This window comes from Diceros bicornis, chromosome X (genome assembly GCF_020826845.1).
Source record: "Diceros bicornis minor isolate mBicDic1 chromosome X, mDicBic1.mat.cur, whole genome shotgun sequence".
Classification (NCBI taxonomy): Eukaryota; Metazoa; Chordata; class Mammalia; order Perissodactyla; family Rhinocerotidae; genus Diceros; species Diceros bicornis.
Genome location: NC_080781.1, coordinates 123677047 through 123693020, shown reverse-complemented (window position 1 = coordinate 123693020; position 15974 = coordinate 123677047). Strand labels below are relative to the sequence as shown.

At 38.2% G+C, this 15974-nt stretch overlaps 1 protein-coding gene across 2 annotated transcripts; it reads left to right on the top strand.

Annotated features, from left to right (window-relative positions):
* Positions 1–2191: 2191 nt before the first annotated feature.
* MMGT1 (membrane magnesium transporter 1) lies at positions 2192–13385 on the top strand. Of its 2 annotated transcripts, XM_058536822.1 has the most exons (5): positions 2192–2530; positions 6585–6637; positions 8581–8684; positions 9655–9782; positions 10313–10385. In XM_058536822.1, exons 1-4 carry the CDS (start codon positions 2452–2454, stop codon positions 9764–9766), a joined length of 348 nt encoding a protein of 115 aa, XP_058392805.1. In that variant the 5' UTR covers positions 2192–2451; the 3' UTR covers positions 9767–9782; positions 10313–10385. The 2 variants fall into 2 exon arrangements, with proteins under 2 accessions (XP_058392805.1, XP_058392804.1); XM_058536821.1 differs by lacking the exon at positions 9655–9782 and having other exon boundaries at positions 2222–2530; positions 10313–13385.
* Positions 13386–15974: the final 2589 nt, after the last annotated feature.

The window sequence follows — 15974 nt, the reverse complement described above, 5'->3', positions numbered from 1 at the left end:
TTAATATTAGAAGAAATAACCTAATAGGGTACCTGAAAAGGCTAATTTTAATTTGACCACTATCAAAGCTAAAACAAAGTTTTAAGATTTTGGGGGGTCAACTAACTTTTCTATCTTGTCACCTTCCAGGGGTGGAGAAGGATGTACTTTCCTGTCAAGTACACAGAGATTATTTCCTGGTTCTTCTTGATTGTGAAGTTTATACATAGGACTACCTTTGTAAGGAATATATTATACTGTACTTGACAGTGATCAAGTACTGTGTCAAATCTTGGCTTAGAGGTGAAGAAATTGGAAAGAGCCTAGAGAAAAATAATGACCATAATTAAAGGTCTGGAAAATGGGATCCAGGACAAAAACTATATAGGTAAAGTTGAGGAAATCCGATGACTCTTGGATGCCTTCTTTATTTTCTAGTTTTTTTCAGCTTTGAGGAAGCTCAAGCATATCAGAAAATGTTTATCATGAATCAAGGGATTATCAAAATTTAAGACTGCATACAAGTCCACAGGAATTTTTGATCCCAATTCAAAATAATGAAAGGACTCTATAGAGATCCTTTCAAACAAGGATACATCCCTCCCCCCTCCTTTCCCATCATTCATTCATTCCTTCAACAAACATTTATTGAACGCCTAATGGGGCAGCCTGTGGCTTAGGAGTTAAGTGCTCGACCTCCACTACTGGCAGCCCCGGTTTGGATCCCTGCGCGCAACAACGCACCGCTTCTCAGGCCATGCTGAGGCCGTGTCCCACATACAGCAACTGGAAGTATGTTCAACTATGACATACAACTATCTACTGGCGCTTTGGGGAAAAAAGGAGGAGGACTGGCAATAGATGTTAGCTTAGAGCAGGTCTTCCTCAGCAAAAAAAAAAAAAAAAAGAGGAGGATTAGCATGGATGTTAGCTCAGGGCTGATCTTCCTCAAGAAAAAAAAAATGCCTACCATGTGACAGGCACTGTCCTAGGCATAGACAGAAATCTCTGTCCTGTTGGAACTTACATTCCAGTGGGGGGAAGGGACAGTAAACAATAACAACACGACAAATACAATACATAGGTAAATTATAGAGTATGTTAGAAGGTTATATAAAAATAGAGCAGACTGAGGGCATCAGGAATGGGAAGACTGCAAATTTAAAAGGGGTGGTCAGGATAGGCATCTTCGAGCAAGTGAGAGTGAGCAAAGTGCTGCAGCTAAAACGTAGAATTCTGATAAGGTTGAGTGGAAAGAATGACGATCATACTTTGCATTTACCTTGTGATAGGCAGTTTACAAAACTCTGTCAATCAGTCGGGGGCGGGGGGAGGAGTTAGGGCAGAGTCTGGAAAAAAGGGTAAATTCCGTTTTGGCCATATTAAGTTTAAAGTGCCGCAGGATAGAAATAAATGACCAGCAGGTAGTCAGAAATGCAGGTCTGGAGCTAAGGAGAAATATTTGAGATAGAGACGTCTATTTGGAATACTGACGACGGCTGAAGCGGTGGGAATGAATAGGTGAGTTCGCCAAAGGACAGCAGAATGAAGAGGTCAAGGGGATAACCTCACTATTGAATGTCTACATTTTAGGGGATGAAGACAAACAAAAATCGAGAAAAGAGGGTACATTTTATTCTGATCAGAGAAAGAGGCAAAGATGGGCCTGCGTTGTTAGCATCCTTACGTTCCTTCCCTTTCACTTCTCCCTAATGTAAACTGGTTTTCTTCATGACAAAACACTCCCGCCGCCCTACACCCCTTTGGACACGAATCTTTCTTAAAGACCTTTTGAAGGTAAGGAGAAGAGAACAAACTTGTACTGAGGATCCCCCGCGTGCCACGTGTTTGGGGCTCCAAATCCCGGGTTGTTTCCCTCTACACTCCACCCGCCTCCTCGCTTTCACACCCTTGCCTCCTTCCGCAGTGCCGGTTTCTAGGGGGCTGAAGCAAGGAAAGGCCGACAGGAATCAAAGCACACAGCTTGAGGGAAAAGCAAAACAAACAAAACCAACAATCCCCCGCCAGGGGTAGAGACCCAGCACCGACAGCCTCTAACCACCGCACCCAGTCCCCGGTCCCGCTGCCCCACCCGGGCCTCTCGCAGGCCCCGCCCCTTGCCCCGCGGCCCTCGCTCATTTGCTGGCGCCCTTCCTCCCCGCTTCCCAATTGAGCCTGTTTTCGCCTCTTCTTTGACGTCCTCCGCTCAGCTCCGCCTCTCGCAGGGAGGCAGCGCAGCGCAGGTTAGGTTCGTAGGCACTCGCGGACCTTTTTCCGTCTCCCTGTCCCCTTCTTCCCGGCATTCCTGTTTCCGCTTTCTCACGGCTCTTCGGTTTTTCCACTTCTGAGGCGCTTCGCGCCTAGGGGTTCAGTGACGTCATCTTTCTGCGCTGCGCGGACGCCCGCCGGTGGAAGAAGGAACAGCTCCGCCGCCCTTCGCTGCTTTTGTTGGGCTGCTGCTCCTCCGGAATCATGGCGCCGTCACTGTGGAAGGGGCTGGTGGGCGTCGGCCTCTTTGCTCTAGCCCACGCGGCCTTTTCCGCCGCACAGCGTAAGTGCCTGGGGGACGGGGACCGCTCCCGTGAGGGACTCAGGGGGCGGTGTGTGGGCGCACCTCCGGGGGAGTGTCGGACCGAGTGTCCCAGGAACCGTCATTTGAGACCTTAGAGTTTGCAGTGACTACGAGAAGCGGCACGGGGCTCCCCGGTGGAAGGCTTGGATTCTGAGTGTGAGGAGAGTGGGACACCTGAGAATGCAGCAGGGTTGGAAGGGGGTGTCTGGGAGAGGGCTCCGAGCGGGAAGGGCGGGCTGCAGGGTGGGCAGGGAGGGAGTCTGTCTGGGAATGCAGGACAAGAGATGTCAGATCCAGCGTGGGGCCGATCAGGCAAAGTGTCAGATTGAGAACCTCGGATGCTCATGGTCTCATGACAACTAGGTGGACAACATCTTGGGCACTCCTGGGCTGTCCAGGCAGAGACTGAGAAGTTAAGTGACCGTTTGCATCAGGGAGGCACTGTGGTACAGGGGAAAGAGCATTGGACTGGAAGTCTAGAGGGCTGTTCTTAAAAACTTGCTTTACCGCAAAATCTTTGTGACCTTGGGCAAGTCATGTCCCTTCTCTGAGGCGTCGTTGAGGTGGATTTTAATTCCTGCCCTTTCTGTGTCAGAGTGGGAAGTCTAAATTTAAAAAAAAAAAGTAAAAGTACTTTATCTTACAAATACAGTCGTGTGTATCGTCAAGAAGAAACTTGGAGTCTAGCAGAGTATGCAGTGCAGTCTTGAGAAAGCTGATCTATTTTAAGCTGTTCCTTCTCTCCTAGACCAGGGGTCAGCAAACTCTGGCATGTAGGCAAAATGCAGCCTCCCTCTTGTTTTTGTAGTGAGCTAAGAATGTTTTGACATTTTTAATTTGTTGGGGGAAAAAGCAAAAGAATATCATTTTATGATCCATGACAAATACATAAAATCCAAGTTTCAGTGTCCATCAATGAACTTTTATTGGCACACAGCCACGCCCATTCATTTAGGTATTGTCTGGCTGCTTTCTAAGGGCAGAATTGAATAGTTGCAATAGAGACAGTACGGCCTGCAAAGTCTAAAATATTTATCTGGCCCTTTACAGGAAAAGTTTGCTGGCCCCTTTCCTAGCCTATAGAGCCCATGAGAACAGGGACTATGTATATTTTGTTCATTGCTGTAATCTCAGTGCCTATCACAATGTTCCCCACAGTAGGTACTCAGTAAATTTGTTGAATGAAGAAAATGAATTCAAAGTTGAACTTGATTCATTTGCTAGATTACTAAAACTAAGTAGAAATAACGTAGAAAATGAAATGTGAATTCCTTCAAAGCTCTAATTTTTTTAAGATAAAAGCTTTTGTTCCATTTATTATATGTAATTAAGATAATCCAGTTATTTTAACTACTTTTTACATGTATGTATTGTGACATTTACCTGACAAATTCACCTTTTTTAAATAATTTCTTTTTGAAATTTCAGGTTTACGGAAAAGTTGCAAAGATAGTACAGAGTGTTACTGTGTACCCCTCACCCAGTTTCCCCCATTGGTAACATCTTACATTACCGCGGTATATTGTCACAACTAAGAAACTGACATTGGTATATTACTATTAACTAAAGTCTAGCTTTTATTTGGATTTCACCAGTTTTTCCTTGAATGTCTTCTTTCTATTCAAGGAATCAATCCAGAGTATCACATTACATTTAGTTGTCATGTTTCCCCTGTATCCTCTGTTCTGTGACAGTGTCTCCAAAGCTCCAATCTTTAATGATAACAATAATAATAGCTAACATTCTTAAGTGCTTGTCATGTGCCAGGCACTGAACTAAGCACTTTACATGATCATATAATTCAGTCCTACCAAAAGCCCTGTGAGAGGTAGCTATTATTGTTATCGTTGCCTTTGAAAGATGAAGAAATTGAGACACACAGAGCTAGGAAACCTGCACAGAATTACAGAGATGATAAATGGTGGGGCCAGGATTCAAAGAGAGGCCGTTTGGCTCTAGAGCCTATGTGCTACACTGCTTATAAAATTCAGTCTCGGGTAATTGGTTGAAATTGCGCTGTGCTTGGGTGCCAGAGGGACAGTGATGCCCTGAGGGAGTTCAAAGTCAAGTGGAGAAACAAGTGGATCCAGAAATAAGCACTTAAAGTGATACAGATGCTATGCTAAAATATGTAAAGATAGATGGAGACAAGGGCAGTCATTTTTCTGGTGCAAGGGGTTAAGGAAAGTATCCTAGAGCCTTGCAGCTCAAGGGACCAGCATCGTGGGAATTACCTGGGAGCTTGTTAGAAATGCAGAAACTCAGGCCCCACCCCGGGTCTGTTGAATCCGAATCTGCATTTTAACAAGATCCCCAGGTGATTTTTATGCACATTCCTTTGAGAAACGCTGCCCTAGGAGAGAGTAGGATTCTGTGGAGTCCTTCATCATTTTCTACAATAGGCTTCAGCTGTAAAATTTTACAGTGCTAGAGCAAGAAGATGGCTGAAGTCCAACCCCTTCGTTTTACCGAGGAGGAAATGCCTGGTTAAGAGTAGTGTTAGAGTCAGATTAGGCTTCATGCAAAGAAGAAAGCTAGCTGGGAATTGAACAGACAGTAGGAAGTTAGCCAAAACTTATTTTTGGTATTGGTTTGATTTTTCTTTTACACCTGTCCTTATGATAAACCCTGTAAGATAAAACTTCAAAAAAGTTTCCAAACACATTCTTTTTTAAGAGTCAATATGCGTTCACTCACAACAATTTGGGTTCTTTAGTCCACAGTACATTATTAAATACAGATTGTGCAAGGTTCCTCTAGAATTAGGATTTTGTGTTGTTATGTTTCCCATGAGATGCCTTGTGGCGTTTGTCACTGCAGTGGACCCCTTTATAATGCTCAAGTTGGAAAGAGACCAATGTTTACCTTTGAGGCTGTGTCATGTCAGATTGTGGCAGCAGACACTATGGTGCTGTGGCATGCTCATTTTTGCCGTGATGAACTTTATGGCAGAGTGCCTATCATGTATCTCTTTAGTCCTCACATTCTTCCCATTTTACTGTTGGAGAAACTTAGGCAGTGAAAAGATACTGTATTTCTTTGATTCTAAGACACACTCCCCCTCCCCCTCCTACATTTTAACACTCTGAAATTGAGATACATGTTACAGTCCATGAGAGTGTGTTACATTGAATGAGATATAGTCAATTACAGTAAGTTGAAGAGCTGGTATTATGATCCAGGCTTTTCAGCTTCCAAATCCTGATCCTTTTCCTTTGTACCTTGCTGCCTCCTGAGGCTAAGGCAGCAGCAGAATTATAATTAAATCATAGAAGCAGAAATTGATGCCCTGGAATTTCTCCTATTCCACCACTGCCCCGGCATATTCTCTCAGGAAAAACATTTCCATACCAATATTGCTTTGTCTACACTATGTGATGGTCGTGCTATTTCAGGGTTGAGATTTTCTGTAGACTTATTAATTTTTAAATAATTGTGATTTCTTTGACTGGTGAGTGAAAGAATTTCAGAGGATTCTAGTTTTCCTGTGGTAATGAAAGAAAAATTATGTTTAAGCATTTCTTCCTTATACTCGCTCACCTTTTGCTCTTATCCTCTTTTTTTTTTTTTTTTGTGAGGAGATCAGCCCTGAGCTAACATCCGCCAATCCTCCTCTTTTTTTTTTTTGCTGAGGAAGACGGCCCTGGGCTAACATCGGTGCCCATCTTCCTCCACTTTATATGGGACGCCGCCACAGCATGACCTACCAAGCAGTGCGTCGGTGCGCGCCCGGGATCCGAACCAGCGAACCCCGGGCCGCCGCAGCGGAGCGCGCGCACTTAACCGCTTGCGCCACCGGGCCGGCCCCTGCTCTTATCCTCTTTTATAAAGTGACAAAGCAGGTCATGATGAGAATAAAATAGTTCAAGATCAGGTCGACTGCCTTAGAAGATAGAGGTTTTTGAGGAATCCAGGATTAGCATTACTTTATGTAGCATATAAGTCAGCTGCTTCTTTGGTAAATTGATTTGCTTGCATTTTAAGAAAGAAAAATGGGCTACAATTTCCTTAATGGTATGCTTCTGGTTTATAGATCGTTCTTATATGCGATTAACAGAAAAGGAAGACGAATCACTGCCAATAGATGTAAGTTGGTCATTTATATTCCATTAAAATGTATTTTAAAAATTAGCCACATAGCTTATAATAATTTTTTACAGGTTTTTATTCTCTTAAAATCTTCCAGATATGAAATTACACCTGTTCTCTACTTTTTGTCACTCATTGTAAAACCGAAAGATTTGGAAACAAAAGATTTATGTGTTTGGCTTCTAGTACTGTAGTTTAAATAGTCTTTCTAGAAGTTGCTCTGTCCGTAGTCTAAGATGGACATAAAAAGTTGACTATTTGACTTTATTTTTTAGAAAAGTTCCTTTTATATAGAAAGTTTAAAAACAAGCAAAACTAACAAAACTTTGTTTAGGGACATATACGTAGATAGTTTAAAAAAACACTTCCTTGTTTTTCTTTAGTTTTACTAAAATGATAGGTGAGCTTCATTCACAATTTTTATCTTTATTGGATTTTAAATTACAAAAGTAGTAAGTTCTTTATAAAAGAATCAAACAGTAAGTGTAAAAAGTAGAATACAGTTAAAAAAAAAAAAAGTGACTCCACTACTCGGCAATTCTACTTCTACTCCTCACAGTTTGGAGTATATCAGTAGTTCTGTTTTCTTCCTGTGCATAAACAACATTGTCTTTCTTTATGTATGTATGGTTTTACCTAATCAAAACACAGAGTTTTTCTTTAAAAAGTTATTATGCATGTGTATATAGTTTTATACTTAGCTTTTTTATTACTTAGCAATTTATCTTGACATATTTTCATGACACATAGATTTACCATATTCTTGTTAATGGTGCCTGTGCTTGCATTGTATGAAATAGCTCTTGGTGCACTGGTGGTGGGAATGTAAACTGGTGTAACATATGACGTTAGTTTTTAATTTAAAAAGAGTAATAGCTTGTGGCTAATTTTGACTTTAGTTGTCTATACTTAAAGATATGGTAGATGTGGCTATTAACTTATTCTCCCATCACCTTTGCTTTGTGGTAGATACGTACACACACACACATTCATTTATATCTATTTAAAAATAACTTTCTTCTGTTTACAAATTGGAAAATTTGAAAAATACAGAAGATCACCATCAAGAAAATAAAATATGCCTGTAATCCCATGTTGATTAATATCAAACATTGCAAGTTTTTGATTGCACAGCGTCTTTGGAAAGCAGTTTGGTGTTATCTAATAAAGTTGAATGTGTGTATGCTCTCCACCAGTGATTCTACTCCCATGCACCAGGACACATACACAAGGATATCCATATTGACATCGTAAGAGTAACATGCAGGAAACAGCCCACATAGCCATCAACAGTGGGATGGATAAATTGTGGTATTTTCATATAATGAAATACAAAACACAATGAAAATGAATGGACTACAACTATATACCACAACAGGGATGAATCTCACAAAAAAAGTTCAAAATGGGAAAAAAATAAACAATATATATTTTAGAGGTACATGCATAGCTGGTAAAATTATAAAGAAAAGCAAGGAACTGATTAATACACAATTCGGGACAAGAGTTAACTTTGAGAGGGAGGGTGAAGAATATAATTGGAGTGGGACACATGGAACTTGAAAGGTATTGGTAATGTTCTAAAGCTGAATGCTGGGTAAGGGATGTGCTTTTCTGTACTCTATGATGTTTAACAATAATACATTGAACAATTCTTAGTTGCTCTTGGAAGCAGGTAATAGTTGATAACTGAGTTCTGAATGGCTCAATACCTGTTTTTGCTATTTGAGCAAAACCCAAAAGTGTTTTTGCAGCCCATCCACAGAATTTGTAGAAGACTGTATTGTGTCTGAGTCCAAATCATTTAAAGTGAGAATTGACTCCTTGATAGGATCTGGGAGAAATACCTGTTAGAGGCTAAAAAGAGATGGAGAGAAAATTACAAACTTTTACAATAATACTTGTGTGTTGTTTAGTAATCTCAATCTTTATACTCACAGATAGTTCTTCAGACACTTCTGGCCTTTGCAGTTACCTGTTATGGTATAGTTCATATTGCAGGGGAGTTTAAAGACATGGATGCCACTTCAGAACTAAAAAATAAGTAAGTCTTTCACTTTTCATAGGCATTTAATTTCATAGGGGTTTTGCTTCATTTATGTAATTTAAAATGTATGTTTTCTGGTACATAAATGTTGGGTTTGTTTTTATGTTTTGATTATGCAGTTTGTATGAGTAATGAGGTAAAAATATTGAGGCAGTGTTTGATATGATAGGAAAAATGGAAGTTGAATGACAGATTATTGACATTAGGATAAGATGTTATGGTTGCTTAAAATTATTTGTTGGTTGGTAGGATGAACAGATGGATGGAAATAGATATATAGGAAGATATTCCCTTAGAAATTTTTCCCTCCCTCCCTCCTATCTCTGTTTGCCTCTGACCTTCCTTTCTTCCTTCTTTTCCTCCCTCTTACCTTATCTCCCTCCCTCCCTTCCTTTTTCATCCTTTTATCATCTTGTCCCAGCTTAGTCTTTGGAAGAATAAGGGATTTTCTGTTTCCTCTATCACTTGAACCTAGTCTGTGACATAAACTCTGCTCTCAGGCCCTTTTCTATCCGTAGATTCAAGTATATTTGTTATTCTGCTTTCTTTTTTCTCCTACATGTCTTCTAAGCTATTTTCATGAGCTTTGCTCACTTTTCTTTTCCATATTTCTTACTTTCATAAAATCAACCTTTAGCTTTGTTCAGTTCCATCTTTGGACTTTGCCCACCTTCTTGATCCTGGAAATTTTAACCCTTTACAATATTTCCTTAGAAGGATTCCCCATAAACATTTATGTGTTAGAGGAAACTCACCCCCTTTTCCTTCTACTTTTTAATTTACATTTTAAGTAGTCACATCTCAGGCTTCCTGTTTTATGTGGGGGTATGCTTGGATTTTTAGGTGGGCTGACTTTGAGATTTGAGTTTTTATCAAAGGAAGAGTTCTTTTTTTTCCCCCAGGAAAATAATTAGAAACAAACCAACACTAAAAGCCATACACTTAGGTGTTTGTGAACTTTTTTTAGACTACATATATCTCGCTGGAAGAGAAGAGAGGATACTCTACTATCACCACCCACTACTGTTCTTACAGAGAGTCTGCTAGGAATCGCAGGCAAGGGGCCAGGAAAGAAGTAAAACAGAATGGCATGAAGTAGGTGGTAGCAAAATATATGAATTTAGTAGGTGGTAGCAAAATATATGAGTTTGGACAACAGCAGGTACAGAAGGGCCAAAATAAATTTTTTGTTGTACTTGAAAGATTCTTGGAAAACAGATCTGTGAAATGATCATATGGCTTGAATAGTGAGGGCCAAATGAGAATAATCAAAAGTACTATCTGTGTTGGTATTTTAAAAGATTGTTTGGCCTGGGCTAGTGTTAAATTTACATAGGTGATTAAAGTTGAGCAATTATTTGTGTTATTATTCATAGGCATCCTGAAAGGAATGGTGGCATAAAAAAAAATTCGAGGGCTTTTCTTGCTTTTCCGGGTTTCTTACTTTGCTTGTACAGGAAAAAAAATGAGATATGGTATGATTACCATGTATAGTCTGATTTCATGGATTTAAACTTAGTTAAAAATATAACCCATAGCAAATTCATAATTCATTAGAAACCTGCTTATTTTCAAACACACTTTTATAAAGGTTTATCTAAAATTGATGCTTTTTTTCTTTTAAGGACATTTGACACATTAAGGAATCACCCATCATTTTATGTATTTAATCATCGTGGTCGAGTACTGTTCCGGCCTTCGGATACAACAAATTCTTCAAACCAAGATGCATTGTCCTCTAACACATCATTGAAGTTACGAAAACTTGAATCACTGCGTCGTTAAGATTTTTACAAATTATAATAATAGGACAGGACACAGAGCTGGAATATTGGAGTTTGGGGTATGAAACACTCCCCATCAGTATTTATATTGATCTTTCAGACGTAATTAAAAAAGTCTATGGCCCTTGTTTGTACACTGTTAATCAAATCATTAATGCAGTATAAGTTATCTGTGAAATGAGTCTTTGGTCTTTTATAGAATTATTTTTTTTCATTTAAAACAAATTCACATCTTTTGTAAAAGTCACTGTTTTGAACACATTTCTTTGAAAAATGTTGATGGTTTCGTAATTATTTATTTTCTTAGATTTCTTTTGCACTACAGTTTTTAGGATTCTTTTGGAAATAGTGTGACTACTGCATTTTGCAGCATGAATGATGGTAAAATGGTCTTCAGTTCTTAACAACAAATGGACTTCTCTAAAGAGACCAAAATGATGACTTATCAGTTTTTCTTATGCCCTCTAAAAAGTGGCTCTGCTTCAGCAGGTACTTGCCAGTTTTTAATTTATCCATGACTTCTCACCCCGCTCTCTCCCGTATACCTTCTAACATCAGCTGTCTTGTTTCATCACTTCTCTGGGGTTCTGTGTGCAGTGAACAATTTTTGTGTCAGAAATCCTTTGTCATAACAAGTATATTTAACAAACTCAGCTTGTTGTAAAGCTACTTGTGTTCTCTTCATTTATCTGTAAAAAAATTCCCTAATTGATTTTGTAGTGTGAGAGTAGTTGAAGATAGACCAAAAAGACCATTCATGATTTAATTATCCTACCTATGTAAAAGAATAGTAATCACTGACGAAAACTTGTTGTTAGCCAGTTTAACTTATTCAAAGTCTCTGTTATTTTATTGCGTACTAAACTAATGAATTAGTGAAAATGAAGGAAACTTCTCATTAAAGGTAGACTTCAAAGGAGTTGGGCCAAATATGTTCTAAATATTTGGAACTAATGTCTTGAATTTTAAAAAAGGTCATTTAAGAAATTGTTTCTTAGCTTCTGATTTGTGGCAGGCTTAAGAGTTTTCCTTCTTCATTGTATGTTGCTGAAGGTGAGGATGAGGTACAGAGTAGAATTTTTTTAGAAACAGTAATTTTAGTTTTGGGGCAATTTGGCTAACTTTGATCTGCGGGAAGCTTAACATTTCTTTGTAGAGAATGTTGCTTTTGTTGAATTGTACAGGTATGAAAACATTGCTTTTGTTTAATTTATAGGTGTAAAGGGATTAACTATATGCAAATTTGAAAAGGAAATGTGCTTTAGGCAAGAGTCATAAGATGCCTTTACACTTGATTTGATGGCGTTTTTCCATTAGAAATGAACCTCAGCTCTTTTATTCTTCCTGGTAACACACAGCCCCAAAGCATGAGATTATTTTGTCATTGGGTTTTTATTGTTGTTGAGTTGTTTTGTTTGCCAACCAGTTTGACTGTGGAATACTGACTCTGCCTGCTATCTAAGGAGAACAGAGTCAGAAATCTGATAACCTAAAATAATTTAGAAATAAGTTAAAAATGTGAAGTCAGGGGTTAAAGTTGTGGTAATTAAATCAAAATATTGTGCAAGAATCAAGCTCCTTACATCAGACTTGTCTACTGTTTCCTCAGGTCTGACGTGATTTGCAAGAACCTCTTGTTTTCTTCTCTTTGGGGCTGTCTTCCTTTCCTAATATGTTTTTATAACAACTTTATTGAGATATAATTTACATAGCTTACAATTCACCCATTTAAAGGGTACGATTCAGTGATTTTGTAATATATTCCCAAAGTTGTGCAACCATGACCACAGTCAATTTTAGAGCATTTCCATCACCCCAAAAAGAAACCCTGTAGCCTTTAGCTGTCACGTCTCATTTTCCCCCAGTGCCTCCCAGCCCTGGGTAACCACTAATCTACTTTCTGTCTCTGTAGATTGCCTATTCTGGTCATTTACTATGAATGAATTTGTACAGTATCTGGTCTTTTGTGATTAACTTCCCAAATATGGTTTTGTTCTATGTGGGGTGAGAACTTCGCATCTTGAGAACTGTGTTTGTTGTGAAAGGCAGTGGTTGGTAAAAGGGAGATGTGAAGAGGGAGGGTCAGATACCTAACAGGTTTCTCAGTCAATCTTGTACTGAATAGGTTTTCCTCATAACCAAGCATTCATGATATACTACTACTAATAATTTTTTTCGCTAGTCTCTAGAATGGATATTGAAACCTTTGCCCTGTCAGGAAAGTCCTGCTAAAAATGATGCCAAATAATTTGGCAAATAATTGACATCGCAGTTTTCAGGCATGTCTAACTTTGTTAGCAGCTTGTATACCTCGGGCCAGATGAACTTCCCAAATTTCTTCTTTAATTTCCTCCAGTGAATCTCTGCTGTCTTTTTCAAGTATCTGTCATAGGACTAAAGGTGATTTGGGTGTATCATAACAGTGCTTAAATGGATTAAGTTCAGAATTTTATTTATAATACTATGAGACAGTCCATGACTACCCAGGGTGGTCTAAAAATGTAGTGATGTGAGCTAGTTAAGCCTGCAGTTGACTATGATTGCAGTGACATTCAGAAGGGTGTACTGTTGAAGGCTCTCTAGAATATAGGAATACTCACTTCTTAATAACCAGGGAACCAGCCAAATGCTATGGGCTAATGGCTCAGCTGCAGAAAATGCAGATGGGCAAATTGGAGACGATGATGCTCTGTAACTCCCTAATGATTGTTTCCTAGCATTGTGGCTTATTTTTGAGTGGCATGACAGCATCTTCCTGGTTGTATGTGGCTTGTTTCCATGATGTATTGAGTAGTGTTGTTTGTTGTGAGCATCGATGCCTGTAACACCAAGCTAAACACATTCTTTTGGATATGTTTCCTCTCTTTAAATGACCTTGCCCTGTCCAATAAATAAATGATTGTCTCACCCTGTTTTTGGTAGTGGTTTTTTTTTATTATTATTTTATTTTTTACTTTTAATCTCATTTTCTTCTGCTTCTCTGTCCCCAGAAATGTAAGAGTTAATTTTATGACTGTATTTTTTCCAGTGTGATGCTGTTTTACTAAATTCAATGGATACTTTGCTTTTTATTGTACATGTAAAGTCTTATTGCAATTTTATGTTATTTTAAGAGTCGAAATAGAATGTGTAATCTCATTTTATAAATTATCAGATGCCCTTTGGGGTATAAGAATTTTGGTCCTTGAGTAGCAGTGTTTAATCATTCCATCACAAATTTGTTATATAGCCAAACTACCATTACAAAATGTCACTTTATTATTAACAGAAAATCATTATGATTAAAGCATCGGGGGCAAATCTAAAGTCTAATGACAATCCAAGGGGAAGTTCTGGTTCACAAAACTTGACACTTATCTGCAGTATTTTGAAAAATAGCACTACCAGTATTCAGTCTACCTAGGAGTATCTCAAAGTAACCTGCTAATCAAGTAAGCTTTGAAATAGGAAAAAAGAAAGATAATATATGCACATGGCAAAAAAAATCAGACGGTACAGAAAGGCATGAAATTGAAACTTGCCTCCTTCCCTCCTGCTTCTAATACCTCTCTCCAAAGGTAACCAGCTTAACGTGTCTTGTATATTCTTGCAGGAAAAAAATTATTTGCCAGCAAATATATACTTAAAAAAATTTACATTAATGGAATCAGATTGTATATACTCTTCTGTACCTTGCTTTTTTTGCTACCTGTGTCTTATAAGATCTTTCTCTATCAGTATATACAGAAATACCTCATTCTTTTTAATGACTGTGGTATTCCAATGTATGAATGTGTTATAAGTGTTCAAACATTGATGGGCTTTCCGGTTGTTTCCAATATTTTACTATTACTAAACCATATTGCAGCGAGCATACTTGTACATATAATGGGATTATACCAACATGGTTAATTCCTAGCAATAGAATTGCTGGGTCAAAGGTATTTTTCATTTTCAGTTCAGTGGATATTGCCAAATTGTTCTCCAGAAATCTTTGCCCAGTTATACTTCCACAAATAATGTGTAAGAATAAGTATTTATGAGGCCCATGCCAATACTGGGTACTACACTTTTTAAAATTTGATCATCTGAAAGTGAATACGTGGAATCTTGCATCTTAATGAAGCTATAATGCATTTTAATGAAAGAGATGGAACACATTTTCATGTTTATTGGTTACTTATATTTCATTTTCTGTGAACTGTGTGGTCATGTTCTGTTTTCTATTAGATGATTTGTTTTTTATTGATTTGTATGAGCTCTTTGTAAGCTAAGAAAATTGGTCCACTGTCATATGTTTAATAATATTTTCCTGCATTTTATTTATTTATTTATTTATTTATTTATTTATGGAGTTAACTTATCAGTCTTTATGGCTTCTGCGATTTGTGCCTTGCTTAGAAAGGCCTTCTTTACATTTGAGAATAAATTTAATGTATTTTTCCAGTACTTTTTAAGTTTTTTTTTTTTAACCTTTAAATCTTTCATTCATTTGGAATTTATTTAGGTAGAAGAAGTGAGGTAAGTATTCAACATTATTCTCCTCCAAATAGCTATCTGGTTATCCCAACCCCATTTATTAACTGTTTTTCCACACTGATTTGAAAAGCCATCCTCATTCATACATTGAATTTCCATATATATTTAGATCTGTTTCTGAGCTCTTCAGTCTGCTGCAAAAATTACCAGTCTTTTAATTAAGTTGTTATGTATTTTCATACTTGACATTACTAGTCCATTGTTCATTATTATTTTCAAGATTTTTTCCTATTCTTGCATGCTTATATTTCCAGATAAACTTTAGTATCATTTTGTCCAATTCTAAAATCCTATTGATCTTTTCCCTAAATTTTTTTTAATAATTTTATTTATTTTTTCCCTCCAAGCCCCAGTAGATAGTTGTATGTCATAGCTGCACATCCTTCTAGTTGCTATATGTGGGACGCAGCCTCCCCATGGCCAGAGAAGCCATGTGTCGGTACGCACCCCAGATCCAAACCTAGGCCGCCAGCAGCGGCACGCGCCCACTTAACCGCTAAGCCACGGGGCCGGCCCTCCCTAAAATTTTATTTTGAAAAATTTCAAACTTACAGAAAATGTGAAAGAGTAGTATGATAAACGCCAATGTACTTTTCATTTAGATTCATCGTTCCTAACATTTTGCCACTTTTGCGTTTGTTCTCTCCAAATGTGCTTTTTTTCCCCTCTGAATCATTTGTGGTAAGTTGCGGACTTCATCATCACACTTCATGACATGACATCCCTGAATATGTCAGTGTGCCTCTCCTAATAAGAGTGAGGATATTCTCTCATTTATCCAGAATACCATTGTCGCACTTAAGAAAATGATGAACCATCCAATATTATTTCATATTCAAGTTTCCCCATGCATCCCCAGAATGACTTTTATAGCTGTCCCCACCAAGGTTCACAAATTACATTGGTTATTGTGTGTCTAGTCTCTTTTAAACAGTCCCTCTACCTCTTTTTAAAAATAGTATTTTCTAAATAAACTATTTTTTAG